At 45.6% G+C, this 18,811-nt stretch overlaps 1 protein-coding gene across 1 annotated transcript in view; it reads right to left on the bottom strand.

Moving 5' to 3' along the window:
- Positions 1 to 2,562: 2,562 nt before the first annotated feature.
- Positions 2,563 to 18,811, bottom strand: part of LOC111553945 — a 36,518-nt gene continuing 20,269 nt past the window's right edge. The window contains exons 2-4 of the mRNA XM_023229111.1: positions 3,990 to 4,179; positions 3,050 to 3,110; positions 2,563 to 2,814 (exon numbers count right to left, since the gene is read on the bottom strand). Coding sequence (XP_023084879.1) covers positions 2,582 to 2,814; positions 3,050 to 3,110; positions 3,990 to 4,179 — 484 coding nt within the window. The 3' untranslated portion in view covers positions 2,563 to 2,581. The remainder of the gene's footprint in view (positions 2,815 to 3,049; positions 3,111 to 3,989; positions 4,180 to 18,811) is intronic.

The raw sequence follows: 18,811 nt of genomic DNA, 5'->3' as shown, positions 1-18,811 counted from the left end.
TCAAGCGATTCTCTTGCCTCAGCCTCCCAAGTAGCTGGGATTACAGGCATGCACCACGCCCGGCTAATTTTGTATATTTAGTAGAGACGGGGTTTCTCCATGTTGTCAGGCTGGTCTCGAACTCCCAACCTCAGGTGATCCGCCCACCTTGGCCTCCCAAAGCTCCCGGACCCCAATCTGTAACTTTAAGTGGGGTTTCCAAGTCACCTGGGGCAATGCCTAAAATGCCTGCCACTTGGGGTGCATATAATTTATTGTGCCAACCAGGCCATTTGCAGATGGAGAGGGGTGTTATTATGCCAGGAAAGCAAACATTTACCTTGACTGGCCCAGACCAGTCAGCATGTTTCGCCATCCCACCTGAAAAAAAGATGGATACATCAGCGGTGCGTGTATTTCCACCAAGCTGGTAGAGACCTCTCTATTCAGGGCAATGATACAGGAAAAAGGGCAGGGAGAGTTGTTGTGTGTGGGCCAGCAGTAGCCTCAGGTCCCCCCCTACTCCAGGAAAAGCAGAGCAATTGCAGAGTCCCAGAGACTGTGCCTAGGACCCCCATATGTGGGAAGACCTGCCCATATTCCCTGGCATTCATCACTCGGTCAGTTTCCCCAAACACTGATCCAAAACCCACTCTTGCAACAATATTTACGAGCATACTTTCTCTGTCTCTTGCTTTTTGACATCAATTAAATGAAGTATTGGCTGCAACTAGTTTTTCCAGAAGTTTCTATGCCAGCGAATGATCTGAGTAAGGAGATGCCTGGATAACTCTTCACCAACTGAGAAAATGCCAGCTTACCATATGGGCCACATTCCTGGGGCCCTTGGCTAGGAAAGCCTGGCTCCATTTTGCATACCTCCCATTGGTTCTCAGTGCCTACAATGACTGTTATTCACATCGTAATGGATACTAACAATAGTAGCTATTATGCATGAAGCACCCAGGCTGGGCCAAGCATTGTACCAAGCACCAACTTATAACACTCTCATATCCTGATAGTGAAGATATATCAATCTCCAGCCTGCGGAGAAGGACCCTGAGGTTCAGAGAGGCTAACTGTCTTGCTCAAGGTCACACAGCTAGGCAGTGCTGGTGTCGACTTCCCCCAGAATCTGCCAAAAGGTAAGAAATTCCAAGTCATATATTTGCCTTTAAAAATAAGTTTGCTTCCCAAGTAGCCTTGCGGATCACTGCTATTGGTGACTAGACTTTATGCAGGAGACGAGAAAACAAGTTTATGTCTTTCTCTGTCCCTGAACATTGGGGAGTGAGTTGGTAAAAGAGCATGTACCTTAAAGAGTACACCATTTTTATTCTGCCATCAAATGAGTGTGCTCTTTAAAATATCCCATTTATTCACCAACATGGTGCTGGATATGTCAAAATGCAAAACTAAGAAAGATGGCACAGGAACAACATATTTTTAGTGCCTTTTAACTGAAATAATAATGAGAATTGTATCCCCACAACATGCTCTGGCAGGTTTGCAAGATGTAGGTGCTCTGCCTAGATCCTCTGTGGACACTGCATACCTGAGGGCTAGACATACGTTCTGATCATGCCTGCTAAGTCCAAAATCGCAAAGGTTTGCCAGGTACCAGCAACTGGGAGAACACCCTGGGTAGAACCTGGGTGACATCCTTAGCAGAATTTTCTGGGTCCCAGCAACTGGGTTAGCAGAATTTTCTGGGTTTCTCTATTTCCTTTCCATTCCTCCTCTCTGAATGAGAGATCCTACCGCGGTGAATGTTTAAGGCTGACGTTTTCCACCCAGTGTGCTCCTGCAGCTTAGAAATGGACATCATGGCTTGAAAGACCAGGGAAAATAAACACAGGGCCGAACTGAGTGACTCCTGGCGTGAGTCAACATGGATGCCCCATCCTCTCATTCTGAGCACAAAGGGTGCTTAAAACTTTAATGAATTGAACTCTATGAGTAAGGGATGTTAATCATTTTAATTACCCAGCAGCTTGAAATCAGATATAACAGTCCAATAATGTATCTTTAAACGAATACCACCCTGCCCTATAAAAAATTCCTTCCAAACCATTCTAATAATTTCTATTTATCTTTTCTGACGTTAACTGTTATCCGGCCCAGCCGGCCAACAGACAGCCTTCCCCTCGCATTTGGTTTAAATGCAATGCCGTCTAGTTTTGCAATATCATTAGCGTCCCCCTGGTGGGCAGAGAGCAAGGCGGTGGCACCGGTCACACTTCACTGCTTTATCTCATATGACAAAGAGCGATGATACGCTTCAATCCAGGCCAGCCCGGCAGAGGGGAAGGTGGCCGCACAGAACTCCCCCTGCTGCCGAGAAACGCCCTCCGTGTGACTTGCTAACAGCATGAAGAGGCAGACAAATAGATTTTCCTCTATATTTATAACCAGCATCATTCTTCCTTTCAGGGCGTTCAGTGCAGGTAGCTGTTTTATATGAAATGAACAATCTTTATAGACGTACCAGAGCCATAACAAGCCTGATTTTCAGCGAAGCTGAGGTATATAACTCTTACCGAATTGTCAGGCTACTTGCTCAACAAATCAAGCCTAACTTATGATGTTTGCAGTGTAATTTTTATTCCTGTTTGACTAGCCAACTACCCAGTGGTAATAGGATGTTAGGAAGGGCAGTGGCGATGTTTGTGCATGCCGTGATTGATAGGCCAACTCGGCATTTTTCATTTATATCTCCAGATTCCAAATCAGTTAAGTTTAGGAAAAATGAAACAAAGTGGCAAGAAAAATGTTTGCAGATTGCAGACCGGCGCTCCCGCCGATCTGAGTTCAGCCCACATCTGCCGGAATTGTCTGGAAACATTAAGATATCTAAATGAAAATCAATACTATATGTGCCAGGCATTTACTACCAGGAACAAGCATCAAGAGACCTGAGCTAATCAGACTTCCAGCTTGTGCCTCAGCCCTAGACTGAACCCCAGGGGTGTCCTAATTGCCCAGACTAATCATAGAAGAGTTAAATTTATAACCAAGAAAGACATCTTGTTTTTCTTACCAGACATCATTGAGGAGCGGAAAGGCTCACCTGTGAAGTGGGTGCCAGATGTACAGTGGGAGCCCCCATTCAAGAGAGGATGGCTTCTCACCTGTCAGGGGAAAGGAAAGACAAATTTACTGTCAGCAGTAAAACCAGTCAGGCTCACTGAAGCCCCGGGTGGGAGAGTGTTTCGTCAGTTCCAACATGCACTGCAGTTCTCATTGAAACTCTCCCCGCTTAAACCCCGTGTTCTGGAACATGAAAGCCCCCTGCACACTTTGATCCACGACCTGGTTTTTATTTTAAGGAAACTGCTCAGAAAAGCAACTGGCATCAGTGACGTTAAAAATATATGTATCTGTTTCTCCCTGAGTTCCACTCCGGGCTTTTTTGTCCCTTGGAGTCTCCAGAGGAGCTAATAATACTTGGCGACATGTATCTCCCTAATATACTGTAGAAACAAGTCACAGATATTATTCACACTCCAACAAACTACAAAGTCACACAATAGCAATTGGACGAGCCCACACTATACTGCTGAAAAACCATAACGTATCAGGGGACTGGATTCCTAATATTTGCATTCTAGATGCCAACTGTGAGCATATTTTGTACTATTTTCAACAAATTACACCAAAATATGCAAAATGTTTATAAGGCTCCATCTTCTATTTTTGGCTCCGATATATTTGCAACTTAATAGTCCTTTAGAGATTTGTTTGTCTCCTCAGGAGAAATAGGAAAGTGGGAAATGAAAAAAAGCAGAAAGAGAGAGGGAAAAGAGAAAAGAAACGAAGACACTTTGTTCACGCAAGTTGAGTTCTGCGAGTTTTTCGTAAAGAGCGGAGCCGCTCTCCCTGGAGACCCTCTTCGACAAGAAATTTAATAACATTATTCAGATTCCTTGTGTCCCGAATTTCAGATATATTTTTAATGCATGTGTCTTGAAACAAAACAACCATTGTCAAATGCTGTATCCTCTTCTCACCGGTTTAAATGGTTTCCTAGACAGCACGATTCTGGGAGCATCTTGATGGTGGTGATCAATGAAAAACTGCGCCTTGCTCTCTGTGGCTTCCCAAGGATGTTCACCCCTTACCACAGAAGGTTTGTCAGCTCTCTTCCCAGGAAGGGTGTCTCTGGTCCTTGTGATGTGAACGATGACAGCCTCTTGCCTTCTGTTCCATCATCATTGCCGCTGCGCTCTCGCAACTGGGGGCAGGCACACATCTGTCTTTCTTGTCTTCAACCCTGCGACACAACCATCCTAGACTGCACCGTGCCTGTGTAGGATTAGGGCTGATCTGTTGAGCAGAATCCAGGATGGGGAGACTAAAATGTACGTGTGTTGAGGAGGGCAGCAGTTTTCGTGATGCCGGATTACACAGCCAAGTTGAAAACTTTTCAATCCAGCTTCTCCCACTGGAAAAGGTGTCAGACAAAAAACTAATTTTTTTTCTAATATTATGCCTAATGAACTTAACCTAGAGATTGGGCCTCATGCCTTTGGTTCCTAGAACAATTTTTCCTAACAAGACTGAAGCTTCCGCCGAACTCATTACTTACTCAGAATGAATAAAGCCAGAGGAAAAGATATTTCATGAACAAATCTGTGTTCTTAGCTGGGCTTCAATGTTAAAAAAAAAAACAAGTGGAAGAGAGTGCCTGGCTTCCCATGTCTTTGTACACACAGTAGGCCCTCAAAATGCATGTGTAGGTTGGATAGGCCAACAATACATGGTGGATGAACTGGGAAGCCACTTGAGTTGGACGTACACTCAAGAATAGGTAAAGAGGCCAGGCATGGTGGCTCATGCCTGTAATCCCAGTGTGTTGGGAGGCCTAGCAGGGGACCCGGCTGGGGGACACGGGCGGGGGATAACTTGAACCTAGGAGTTAAAGACCAGTCTGGGCAACATGGCAAAACCCTCTCTCTACAAAAAGTTCAAAAATTAGCCAGGCACAGTGGCACATGCCTGTAGTCCCAACTACTGGGGAAGCTGAGGCAGAAGGATCACTTGAGCCCAGGAGGTAGAGGATGCAGTGAGCTATGACCATGCCACTGCACTCCAGCTTGGGCAACAGATAGAGAAAGTGACTCAAAGAAAAAAAAAAAAAAAAGAGGTATAGAAACATCATTCAAATGGAGAGACAGAGGCAGGAATGGGCCTCAAAGCACATCAGGCCACAGGCTTTCCTCTAGGAACGCTCCACTGCTCTGCACACCAAGCTGTGAATCTGAGGCAGCCAGACCCTGATGTGCCCCCAGGACAAAGGCCAACAGCCCACGGCTGCTGGGCAGGATGACTCCGAACTCATTCCTCAGCCAAACGGGGCCTCCCAGGAAAGCAGGCTTGACACAAGCAGGTGTGGCTCTCAACTCAGGGGAGCTGAAGGCTTCACTAGCCCTACGTCCTGCATCCCAGCTCCACAGTCCTCATGGGACCTGCTGCTGTGGCTGGGCTCACATGCACAGGGGTTGTTGTGAAATAGCCTGGGTGGTGAGAAAACTTCTGGGTCCCGGCTGGAAATACTGACCGGGGTTGCAGCTTCTCCAGCTGTTTTGATGGCCAGGCTGGGAAGCCTGCTAGAGACCAGGGAGCAAGGCAGGGCCACCCAGACAAAACAGTCAGTGGAGATCTCCCCCAGGGAGCCCAGGCAATTCACAGCAGAAGCAGAGTGTGCTTCCTGAGGGCTTTCCATTAGACAAGCACTATTCCTGGAGTTGTGTGTATTTTAACTTGGTCAGTCTTCACGATGGCCCTGGGAGGTGGACCCATTATTAGCCCACAGGGGAGATGAGTAACTTAGGTGCAGTGACAAATTGCTAAGGGACAAAATCAGGGTCTTGTCCCAGCAGTCAGCTGTGGAGTACATGCATTTTGCAGAAGGAGGTCTCGGTGTGGGGTGGGGGTGGGGGTGGGGGTGGGGGGAGCCTCAGGAACAAAGGCCCTGCATAAGGAGGTAAGAAGGCAGGGAGTGGACCCAAGGTAGAAATCAGATCATATTTATATGATTCATAAGATAAATAATAATACTACCATAAAGCCACACCCAACAGAAAGCTTTAATATGGAGGCCAAGCCAGAGCTGAGCTTCCTTAAGTGAGATCCATAGAAGAAGGAGGCTCAAAGAGAAATGCAATTGCAATGATTATAAGATAAGCACTTGGGGGCATTCAGCAGTGTGGCTCACTTGGGCTTTATCCGCCGTTCTGACACTGACCGAAAGAACAGCAGTCAATTACCAACGGCTTTGGCTTCGCCTCTGGCATTCCAAAACCCTGTGGTCTCACTGTCATCTCACAATCAGAAAACCAGAAAGACAGCCGCTTGCCACTCCCAGAGCCTGCCTGTCCAGCACCCTGGCCTCCTCTGGGACCACCTGTGCCCCTACGTCACCATCACAGCCCGGCAGAGTGAAACTTCATCGGCAACATTTCCCACAAGACAGAGACCACATTTGTAAAGTGACCCTTCTTCTGTCTTTTGGCTCTAGAAGAGAAAGGGGCGAGAGAGCAGGGGAAGGACGAGGGATGTTCACCCTGCGGATTGAGTCAGGAGGAGGACATGGCTTGTTTAATCCTAATAAATCAGAGCATCCCCAGGAGGTGGAAGCAACAGGGGCTGGAGTGCCAACCGTGCTGCACATTGACCCAAGGCAGAGCTCGTGGAGAAATGATGTCCTCTTAAGCAGACTCCTGGAGAGATGGTCTGCATTTCTCCTGACAAATTAGAAGTGCCATGAATGCAACCATTCCTCAGAAAATAGGCCTGATTTAGCAATGCACAAGCTGCATTATCTCGCTACATAAAAAGACCATTTAAGCAGGGAAGCCTTTAGGACACTAGCCCTTTGGAGCAGCAGTTTTGAAATATTACCCACCTCGACGGCCACCTAAGCTAGTCACTCCCCAAGGGAAAAGCCTCATTTACAACCTAGAAGACCAAGTGGGCTTTAGTCAAAGGAAAAGGTCATTTGTCTCTGGTGTCTGCGTGAGATTTCTTGTGCCCCTGTCCTGCTCAAGCCCTCACCTCACCTTCGATGGCCAAGCCAAATGGAGAGCTACTGTATGGGGAACACCAGTTTCATCCTATCCAAAGTATCTTGCCCTATTCAGGGCAGCCAGAGCCCTAGCCATCCCCGCTGAATACCAGAGCAATTACAAAGCAGATCTGGTGACGACAATGCTAAAAAGATGAAATAATTCGTTTGCACAAAATGTGCGTGTTTGAAAACTTTGCATGCAAAGATTACAACCTGTCATTATCTTCCCCAGAGACGCACTACCTTCTTAAAAAGTATCTCTAATGAGATCTACAAATCTGTTGAAGACAGCTTACTTTATTGTGTTTGTAAAGATAAAAATGTTTTAAATAGGTTACAGCTCCTGGGACTGACAGTCCCACCATGAGGGTAAGGTCATTTTGAAATGTTAATAAAAGTTTTCATAAAATATGACGGCGCTCAAAGAATAATGTTTGGATGTAAAAATAACTGTAAAAGTATAATTTCTACCAGGGTACACGTGCAGTTTTCCTGTGTCAAGATATTTGCCCAATTTCTCGTTTGACTAGGGTTGCAACTTTTCCAGCTGTTTTGACGGCCACACTGGGATTCGATCCTTATTAGAGAGGTTTGCAGCAGGCTTTCTGAGGCTTAGCCGGTTATATTACAGACTTTCCCTCGAAGCGAAGTCTAGCACTGCCCTGACCATTATGCAGATACGCAAGCATTCAACCTAGGATTGTCTCAGCTTGTAGCAGGCATCTGTCCTCCCACCAAAGGAGCAAGACAAGCAAAACTGGTAAAGTCAGCAGGGAGGAGCAGGGAGGGGGACCCTGGGGGCATAGCCTCATAGCTCCCAGTTCCTGGGCTAGTCAGGGGGAACATGCCAAATTGGAAACATTCAGCTGTTTCCTATTCAATGAGCTCCCTCGTGTCTGAAGTTAACCAGCCCAAAGGAAACATCTCAGAAGGATTTTCTAGGTGATGAGATAACTAATGAAACCAATCCATCCTCTCTGTTTGCCAGATCCCATTGGCTCAAATCAACCCCGATATGTCTATTAAGGCACCTGGGACACGTGGGGTCCCCCAGGACCCAAGGTTGGAAACAAAACTCTCTGCAGACACTCAGTTAGGGGAAAGTTAAGATATGCTGGAATCAAGGGTCGTGGATTTGGGACAAGAAAGAGATGGCATCATAGTCCTACCTACGACATGTACTGGTTATGGAACCTTCAGCAAGTGATTCCTGTCCTCAGCATTTTCCATAATTTTAGGTACTGATACCTAACACATATAATTGTCATGGACATAAGGGGACATACCCCACCTTCTTTGTCCCCTCCCCACTCTCCTATACACCCCAAGGAACATTCACCTGAGACCCAACAGATTGGCTGTTCTCCTCTCCAGTAACTATAACATGCGACATAAACGTGAGTCCCTAAGCACGTCAGGACTATTATCCACAAAACCTGGCCCTGACCAATCAAAATGCTTTTGACTGTTTGAGCCCAGAAGTTTGAGACCAGGCTGAGCAACAGAGGAAGACCTTGTATTTACAATATAAAAATACATAAAAATGAGGCTGGGTGTGGTGGCTCATGCCTGTAATTCCAGCACTTTGGGATACCAACGCAGGCAGATCACTTGAGGTCAGGAGTTCGAGGCCAGCCTGGCCAACATGGTGAAACCCTGTCTCTACTAAATATACAAAAATTATGTATATTAGCCAGGTGTAGCTGGACATGCCTGTAATCCCAGCTACTCAGGAAGCTGAGGCAGGAGAATCGCTTGAATCCAGGAGGCAGAGGTTGTAGTGAGCCGAAATCGTGCCACTGCCCTCCAGCCTGGGTGACAGAGTGAGACCTTGTCTCAAAAAAACAAAAATACATAAAATATAATTGGGCATAGTGGCACACACCTGTAATCCCAGCTACTTGGGAGGCTAAAGTGAGAGGATCGCTTGAGCTAAGGAGGTCAGGGCTGCAGTGAGCCATGATCACAGCACTGCACTCCAGTCCTGGTGACAGAGTGAGACCTTGTCTCCAAAAAAAGACTTTAGAAAGTATTGGTTCCACTCTGTCAACATTCTCTTGAAGCACGGTAACAGGATGCCACAGCTCCTGAGCTTGAAGGAATTTGGCTGGCAGGGGGTCAGGGAGGGAGGATCATGTAAGAAAATGAGGGATGGAAACAAGGTTTGGTTAATATCTCAGGTTCGGAAGAATTGTGATAAAATATTCTGAGATGGTCAGAAAGCCCTCTCTGGGGGAGGTGGCATTGAGTAGAGCTGTGAATGGCCGTCTCTGGTAGAAAAACCCCATCATTCTCTCCTGTTCACCTTCACATTACTCTGCTTTGCTTTTCTTCTTAGCACTCATTTCTCTGAGATACTGCAATATAGACTGATTTATGAATTCTCACCGCACCCCCAGTATTAGAATGGAAGCTCCATGAGGGAAAAGACATTGCCTTGCTCACTGCAGATTCCAGGTACCTAAACCAATTCCTGACACAAAGCAGTGGTTCAGTAAATATTTGTGAAAAATTCAAATGCAAACGCAGAATCTGCCTGCAAACATAGCATTGTCTGTGATGTGGTCCTGTGGAGCCAATCAAAAGTCCTGTTCAGATAACTTTTTGCTGTGTTCATTCTATAAAATTTCAGACTCAAGCCTGATTAAGAAAAAAAAAAAGCTTAAGAGATGTTGAAGAAGTCAACAAGATGTTGAATACCTCATGGAAGCGGTGAACTTGCTATGAGCCTATGAGCAGATGTTCAATCCGAGGATGGATGCACATCTATTAAGAATGCCTTGGGGCTCAGTGCGGTGGCCCATGCCTATAATCCCAGTGCTTTGGAGGCCAAGGTGGGTGGATTACCCGAGGTCAGGAGTTCAAGACCAGTCTGGCCAACATGGCGAAACCCTGTCTCCATTAAAAAGACAAAAATTAGCTGGGCATGGTGGTGGTGCCTGTGATCCCAGCTCCTCCAGAGGCTGAGGCAGGAGAATTGCTTGAACCTGGGAAGCAGAGGTTGCAGTGAGCCAAGATCATGCTGCTGTACTCCAACCTGGGTGACACAGTGAGACTCTGTCTCAAAGAAACACACACAAAAAAGAGTGCCTTAGAAGGAACTCCAAAATGAAAATGAGTGAGAGGTCAGAAATTCGAATCTAAGGTTTCTTATGACTTTGACATGTCACAATCTGCCTTAAGCAGAATAATGGTCCCATCAAAATGTTTACACCCTAAACTTGGTCCTGGGACTCTGTTAATTCACATGACAAAAGGGACTTTGCAAGTGTGATTAAAATGTAAATACTTGAGATGGGAGTTTGCCCTGGATTATCCAAGAGGGCCCCAATTTACTACTTAAATTCTTTTAAAAAAAAAAAAGAAAGAAAGAAAAAAAGACTCTTCCTGGCTTTGATCAAAGTGAAAAATATGAAGTGTCAGAGTGATGCAACATTGTTAGCTTTAAAGGTAGACAAAAGGACCGTGAGTCAAGGCAAAACGGTGGCCCCTAGAAGCTGGAAAACTCAAGGAAATGAATTCTGTACTTGAGCCTCTGATGTGGTTTAGCTGTGTCCCCATCCAAATCTTGAATTATAACTCCCATAATTTCCACGTGTCATTGGGAGGGACCAAGTTGGGGGTAATTGAATCATGGGGGCAGGTCTTTCCCATGTTGTTCTCCTGATAGTGAATAAGTCTTAGGAAATCTGATGGTTTATAAAGGGCAGTTCCCCTGCACATGCTTGCTCTCTTGCCTACCGCCATGTAAGATGTCCCTTTTCTCTTCCTTCATCTTCCACCACGATTGTGTGGCCTCCCCAGCCATGTGGAACTGTGAGTCCATTAAGCCTCTTTCCTTTATAAATTACCCAGTCTTGGATATGTCTCTATTAGCAATGTGAGAACAGCCTAGCACAGCCTCCAAATGGAACACAGCCCTACTAGCACTTTGATTTTAGTCCAGTGGTACCTGTGTCAGATTTCAACCAATAGAACTGCAAGATGATAAACTTGTATTGTCTAAGCCACTGAGTTTGTGGGAACTTGTTACAGCAGCAATCAAAAACTAATACACAATCTTATGATTTCTTGTCCCAAACAAGGCAACATTGTTTATCAGAAAATTCCACATCCCAAAGTTATTCCGCTTTTGATCTCCAGCATGATAAAAATGAGTGCCATGAAAGTTGGCCTTACCCTAAGCTGAGCAAAGTAACTGAAGAGACCGGAAGAGAACATGTCAAGTTTTAGAAAGGGCATTCTGACCCAAGGGAGTTCAGTATTCAGTTTAAATCCTAGAAAGTATGTTCTTCCGTAGGATTAAATTTTAAAATTTAATTTAAATTTACACATTAAATTTTTCAGAACAAGAAGGCAAAATAGGGCCACCCTTTTTCCTCCTTTTTAGATTGGTGAGATTCGAGTGACTCCCCTGTGTTCACAGCCCACACAGTCACATGTGTAGCTTAAGATAAGAAGGTGGAGACATCATATCTAAGGTGGGGAATAGGCTGGAGAAATAAGCTTGCAGGAAAAGCCCATTAATTCCTCTGCAGAAAGCTGTCCTTCTATATTTCTTGAATCAGGACAACAGAATAATTCCACCTTCAGACTTTGAGGAAGGCAATACTATAAAAATCCATCAATTTCCAGGCCATATTTGTATGGGAAAATTATTTTTGTCCCAACTCCCATGCAACAGGCCTCAGCCTGTCCATTTTGGAACCACAGCAAATATTCAAACATGTTGAATTGGAAAAGGAATAATTGTCCTACCTTGTAACTCACTATGATTTAATGTATAAATATAAATCCTTAAATTATTTAATACCATCTGCATGTCTTCCATGTTGGAAAACCCAAGGCTACTTCCTCAAATCGCCTGCAGCTTTCTCAGACTGGGAACCAAATTGAACCTCTCCTATTCAAGATCTTCAGCTTCTCCCCAATACTCACCCTCATTTTGCTTCCTAGCAAAATGGCCTGAGTGTACACATGAAGGGGCTGGGGAAAAAATAGAATCCAGGCCCAGATCCAGCTCTGAGGAAGTCCACCTAATGGCAATTTCCAAGTCCCCAAAATGTATCATCGAAATAGACATCCTTGGAACTTGGCAGACCTCCAGAGTGGCTCCTTGGACCTTTGGGCAAGAACCATGATGGTGCAGAAGGTCAAGTGGAAGTCTCTCAAGTTGTTCCTGCACCATCCAACATAGAAAATATGTATATGATGGAAGGGTAGTAGGTCCCATCATATCACATTAATTCACCAGCCTGATTCCTACAAAAACAAGATAGATCATGAAGGATGACAGTAGATAACCTTGGTGAGATGCATGCTCTCCAGAGGGTGGGAAATAAGCTGTAAGAAATTTCAGAGACCCACCAAGTCAATGAAGTTTGTGAGAGTCCAAGGATCAAAGACATACTAGGGACCAGGTGGGGTGGCTCATGCCTGTAACCCCAGCAATTTGGGAGACCAAGGCAGGCAGATCATTTGAGGCCAGGAGTTTGAGACCAGCCTGACCAACATGGTGAAACCCCATCTCTACATACACACACACACAAAATTAGCCAGGTGTGACATAGCCTGTAGACCCAACTAGTCAAGAGGCTGAGGCATGAGAATCTCTTGAACCTGGAAGCTAGAGGTTGCAGTGAGCCAAGATCATGCCAGTGCACTCGAGCATGAGTGATAGAAAGAGACTCTGTCTCAAAAAAAAAAAAAAAGGACGTACCAGGGCATCCCATCCAAAGGGAAGGACACCTCACATTTCATACTGCATCTCACATTTCACTCTGTCAGCTACACCTCTGTGGGTTCAGGAGGCAGCTATCCCACATTTCAGAATATTGCTGCCATCCATATACTGAGTGACAAGAGTGTCTTCCATTGAAAGGGGCACCAATCAGGAGTGGTCTGTGCAACTGGACCAGGATCTGGGGAATTCCTCATGGCCCAGCAGACACAGAGTCACTGAGGTGGGAAACGACTATGCAGAATTTATGCAGTAAGAAATTACGCACCATATAAAAATAAATAAAACAAAACAACAACTCATGGTTCACTTATGGGCCCTGTAGAGACAGATTTTCTGCCCACAGAATGCCCAGTTACCACCCAGTTACCAACCAGTAGGAGCTTTCCATCATGTACTGGGTTTTGTCAGAGCCACCAAGTCATAAGGTCAGGTAGATCCAGAACTTACCCATTGTAATATGGAAGAATTTGATCTAGAATTGGCATGAGTAGAACCACAGGGCACAGGTAAGCTGCATGAGCTGGTAGCCCAGACCCCTATGACACCCAGTACTGATCCGCCAGCACCTCCTTCCTCAGTTAACACCAGCAGAACCCTGGTGACCCTTCTAATCAGCTGGTGGAGAAAGAAAAAGGCCTATCTTGGTTCTCAGCTCAGTGTATGAATACAAGCTGCAAACAGACCCCTGCTATGCTATACAGTCCTACAGAGTGATGGCTTTGAAAGATAGTAGTTAGGGAAAAATTCTTCCCCATAGCTGAACTTCAGGTGGTGAATCTGGTAATTTACTCTGTATGGAAAAATAAGTGGGCTGACGTAAGAATACATATAGAGTCATGGATAGTAGCAAATGGCTTGGCTGGTTGGTCAAGAGCCCTGGAAATAGAACAGCTGGGAGACTGAAGACAAAGAGACCTGGGAAAGAGCAGATTATGCATGGGTCTATGAGAAGGCATAAGTGGGATGATCCTTGTATTACATAATAGTGCTATCAGGGAGCATTCATCACAGAAGCAGCAGTAAACAGCCAAGTAGAAAGAATGACTTGGCTTGTTGATACAGGGCTAGTCTCTGTCATTGGCCATTGGGCTTGCACAATGGCCACATGAATGCAGCAAAGACATGATAGCACAAACATTATGCATGGGTCCAGTACCGTTAACCCCTATTCCCTAAGACTAATCTAGCTCCTAGCACCACCAAATATCCAACTTGCTAGCCACAGAGACCAATGTGTTAAGCCCTAATGTGACTCCATCCACTTGGGGGCAACTTGATTACACTGGATCCCTTCCACCTTGGAAAAGGTAGGGATTCAAATTGACAGGAATTCACATACTCTGGATCTGAGTTTGCCTTTCCTGGCCACAAGGTTTTAGTTAGCACTACTATCCAAGAGTTTACACCAATACTAGATCCCACACAATGTTGCACTGTAGCAAGGGAAGATGTGAGAGTGGAAATATGACCGTGAGAGTGGAAATATGACCGTGAGAGTGGAAATATGACTGTGAGCCACACTGGCTCTATCACTTATCACAACACAAAGGAAACTGCCAACTCGGTAGAGCAATAGAATGGCCCTTTGAAGATTCAGCTCAAGCACCGACTTGAGGATGATATCCTGGAAGAACAGGACATCCTTCTCCAGAACTCAGTGTAAACTCCAAAGCAATGAAAATTGTATGTTTGTGCATCCCCAACAGGTGGAATATATGAGGTCAGTATCCAAAGGGTAGAAGCAGGAGTGGCCCTGCTTTCCATCCTTCCCACTGATCCATTTACAGAATTAGTGCTTAGCACCTTGGTAACTCCAGGTCCTGTGTATCTAGAGGTTCTGAGTCCCAGACAAGCACTCTTCCACCAGAGAACTTAGCAAGAGTCCCATCCCATTATACTTTTAGCCACAGTTGTCCCTTCTTCACTTAGGATTCTTATGCTGAGAGTCTAGCAAGAAAGGAAAGGAGGAGATAGAGTTGTTGTTACATGATGGATGCAGCCAGCTGATCCACTAGGGCACCCTTTGTCACCAGGGCCCTATCATGAAAACAGAATGACTGCAACAGCCATGTCAAGAAGGGCATGGTGTCCAGAGAGCCGTACATTTTAGAGATGAGGGCTTGGTCACTGCACCGGCTGAGCAGCTCAGACCAATAGAAGTGTCAGCCAAGGATAAGGAGCAAATAACGACATAAGATATATAGAGAATCATGGGGAGAAGCAAATGGCTTGGCAGGACAGAAGGCAGAGATGACGAGTAATAGATGTAGCCCAAAGACCAGCTGCGGGGGTGGGACTGTAGTTTGTCCCGATGACTCTCCTCTTATAAGTCCCCCCTGAAGAAAAGAACCAGCCAAAATCCTGGAGGAGCTGCTTATAAAATTTATTATATGAAACAAGTAATTCTACATAATGCAAGGGGCGGACTGTAGTGTTCTCTGTGTGCCACTCACTCCAGCTCCTGAGAGTCTTGGTGGCTGGCAGCTCTTTACTGAGTTCCCCCTTGAAAATTACCCTTAGCTGAAGTGAATGGCCTTATTCAAGGTTACATCTCCTCCCCAGGGGCAGCCCACATCGAATGACTGGTTGGTGCAATGGGGATCTGGTGGTTTAAAGCCCCAAACTCCATGGCAGGACATTTCTGCAGAGCCATGCTAATACCATACATTTGTTGGTATGTACCATATACCGATGCATGTACCATAGCATTTGTTGAGGCCTCTTCTGCAACTTTATGATGGTGCAACTTCTCCTTATGCCCAATCTTGCTTTTCTGACTCTTCGCAGCTGTTGCTCCTAAAAGCATTCCCCAGGGAACACTCTACACAAATTTCTGAGGCTCAGCATCTGACTTCTTAGAAACCTGACTTAGGATAAACACTTATTTTAAAAGACAGATGTGTTTGTATTGCCATATGTACACACACACACACACACACACACACACACACACACACACACATTCCAAAACCCTTCCTGTGTTCTGTTCCTCTGAGAACAAAGACCAAATGTCTTACCCTGGGCCTTAGAATCCTGTTTGGTCTGGCATCCACCAATATAATCTCTGCAGCTCCTCTCCCCACACCACTTCCTTCCACACTCTCTGTCCCAGTTTGCACTGGCCTTCTTTGAGTTGCCTGGGTATGACAGGCTGTCTCCTGCCCCAGGACCTTTGAACATCCTGATTCTTCTGTGTAGAAAGTTCTTGTAATCTCTATTCTTTATCCAACCTTCAGACCAAATGTCTTCTTCAGAGAAGCTTTTGATACTCCTCAGATTTGGTTAGATTCTCTGTTATGTGGACTCATAACACTGTGTAATTTTCCTTCATAGCACTTAGGAGTTTGAATTTTTGTGCCACTGTTGGATTAATGTCTGTTTTTCTCACCATTATAGTTCTAGCACCTGTACCATGCCCCACTCATAGCTGACAAAAAAATAGCTGTTAAATTAGTGACTAAGATGTTAATTCCCCTAACCCAGACTTAAACCCCTCAACACATAAATACAGCCTTTCTCACCATACTCTGTCTTTTGTGGGTATTTTCCTTGCCTAGTGACTTAAAAGGTAGTTGAAGGGGCTAGGACACAGCAGGACCTCAGTGAACAAGTCCTGAGTTTATATCTTAGGTAACTAATGCATCTATGTTTTCTCCCGTTAGACTGTGAGCTCCTTGAGAGAAGGCGTTCTCTCTTGCCTAAACCTCAAGCCAGGAGCTCAGCGAATGTTTATGGCTTTAAATCTTCAGGAAGTGTGAATGTAAACATCTGGCTATTTTGAAATGTGTAGGTGGTTTGGTTTTTATTTCTTCCGGAGAGTTTGCATCACACAGGCACACAAATTGCTAACACAGGGTGTTAGAGGTCCTAGGGTGCCAATCAGCTCATATTTTACTAATCATAGTCTGTGCTCCATAGGACCAAGGAAAGAGTAGCTCTGAGAGAAGTGTGCCCCTGGTATTCACCACTATGCTAAATTCACAAGTGTGCCAGAGAGGTCTCAGAGCAGGAAAGCCGTCCAGTCGCACAAATGCCGCAATGTACTCTAGAATAGGACTGACAAGCTCAAATGCTTCTTAGGCTGAAGGTGAGCAAGTGAGGGAGGATCTTGCCCAAACCTGGTAGCAGGGACTTCACACCGGCTAGATGCTGCCATGCAAGATAGGAGCCCTGTGTTGCTAGATATTCTGATTTTTTCAAGAGAATCCAGAACTGGAATGCTGTGGAACTTGCCCAATTTTATATTCGTCCTCAATTAAAACAAAAAAAGAAAAAGAAAGAAAGAAAAAGGAAAAGCAAATAACAAAAGACCTTGTGTTTTCCAAACAAAATACACTCAAACCAGAGCCAAGTTCATGGGAAGCTTTGGGTCGAAAGTCAGAATATGCAATCTCTTCAAACTCACCGCAAGACTAGGCAGGTCCCTAGAAATGGCGTGCCTCAGTTTCCCCATCTGTCAACTGAGTCATTTGGGCCGGATGTTCCAGCTGTCACATTCTGGGCATACTTCTGGATGTCAGGTAGAAATCCTGCTCCCTGCCTGGCAAGTCTCTCACCCCGAAACAAATCATTTTCATTTACAATTTGAAGCCAGTGACTAGAAAGGTATTTTGCCAGGATTTCCATTTCTTTCAAGGGCTAATTACAAAAGACAGGGGGGAAAGGGCTCACCATGCTCTCTTTCAGATCTCATTACATTTATTCAGCTTTATTACTAATTCTTTGTTCATATAATTTTCACCCTGGGATCTACACTTTTGTGCGGTTACCCCGAGTCAGGGACCCTGCCTTAACTCAGGAGGTCTTCATCACCTCCTCTGGTGTTCTTAGGATTTTAAAGTGACAATCTTGGTGTTCAGACAAGCTTTCTGAGCAGAGTGTTTTTCTCAAGAGCTTGCTGTCCTGCCCAAGGATGAGGCTGCCATCTAAAGCGGTCCAAGGGATGCCTGGGGACTTGCTGCCACCATCACCAAGTCCCTGTCTCAATCCCGGACCCACAGACGCTCCTGGGGTGGCCTGCGCTTTGGAGGCTGCGCAGGAGGAGCTGGAGGAAGTAGATGGCTTCCGGAGTCATCCTACCCCGAATCTGGACTAGAAGCTATCGTTTTCTCCTGAAACTGTCCAGCCCCTTCCACAGATCATCACACACCTTCTCCAGCACACCACCCCCGGCCACCTCCACTTGTTAGCGGGCAAAGCCAAGGCTCTGATTTTGGAAGCTCGTCTCGGATTGCTTCACACGGATTCAGGAAACAAGTCCCAAAAGAAGCCAAAAGGAAAACTACAGGAAATGTGCACACCACTCGCCATGAAACACCAACCCAAAGGACAAACTCGGTAATCCCACCAGTGATGTCCCAAACCCGTGATGGCTAGCAGCCGACAAATACCCGCAGACCTCAATCCATTTTTATTGTATTCAGGCTGCAGCGTTGTATTTCCTGCCTCCCCTTAGCACCACACATACAGTGTACTTGAAAACAAAAATCTATAATATTGATCCCACAATGTCACCACAATTATTCTTTTGAAACAGCCATTGAAAACAAATTACATCTGCACTGCCTTTTCATCCGCCCGCTGCGAGTGAGCAATGCTCACTGCGGTCTCCAGCACTGTGGCGTTGGCACTGTGTCACCGCCGACAGGACGGCCCAGGGAAAGGTGGCTGGGGGAGGGGTGCGGAGAATGAAAACCAGAGCAAAGGGCCGATTTAGGAGGGCACAGGGTCTCTGCCTGGCCAGGCAGCTCAGGAGGGGTCTGGATCCAGGGCGGCTGCAAACTCGGTCAATCTGAGAAATTCTAGGTCTTCATATAGGGCTACCGTCAGGGCACAAGGACTCCCCAGTAAACCAAATGCAGTTGTTGGGATGATTAAATCACAAAGATTTAGCCAAGGCCTTTCGAATACTCACGTTAAAATCTAATGACAGTAAGTGTTAATTGAAGGAACATGGTCGTCACCTAAGAGCTCGTAATTCTACCGACAAATTAAACCTCCTTAAATAGACCATTGAGCTC

This window comes from Piliocolobus tephrosceles, chromosome 21 (assembly GCF_002776525.5).
Source record: "Piliocolobus tephrosceles isolate RC106 chromosome 21, ASM277652v3, whole genome shotgun sequence".
Taxonomy (NCBI): domain Eukaryota; kingdom Metazoa; phylum Chordata; class Mammalia; order Primates; family Cercopithecidae; genus Piliocolobus; species Piliocolobus tephrosceles.
Note: the sequence above shows the minus strand (reverse complement) of the source record. Positions and strands in the feature narration are given on the sequence as shown.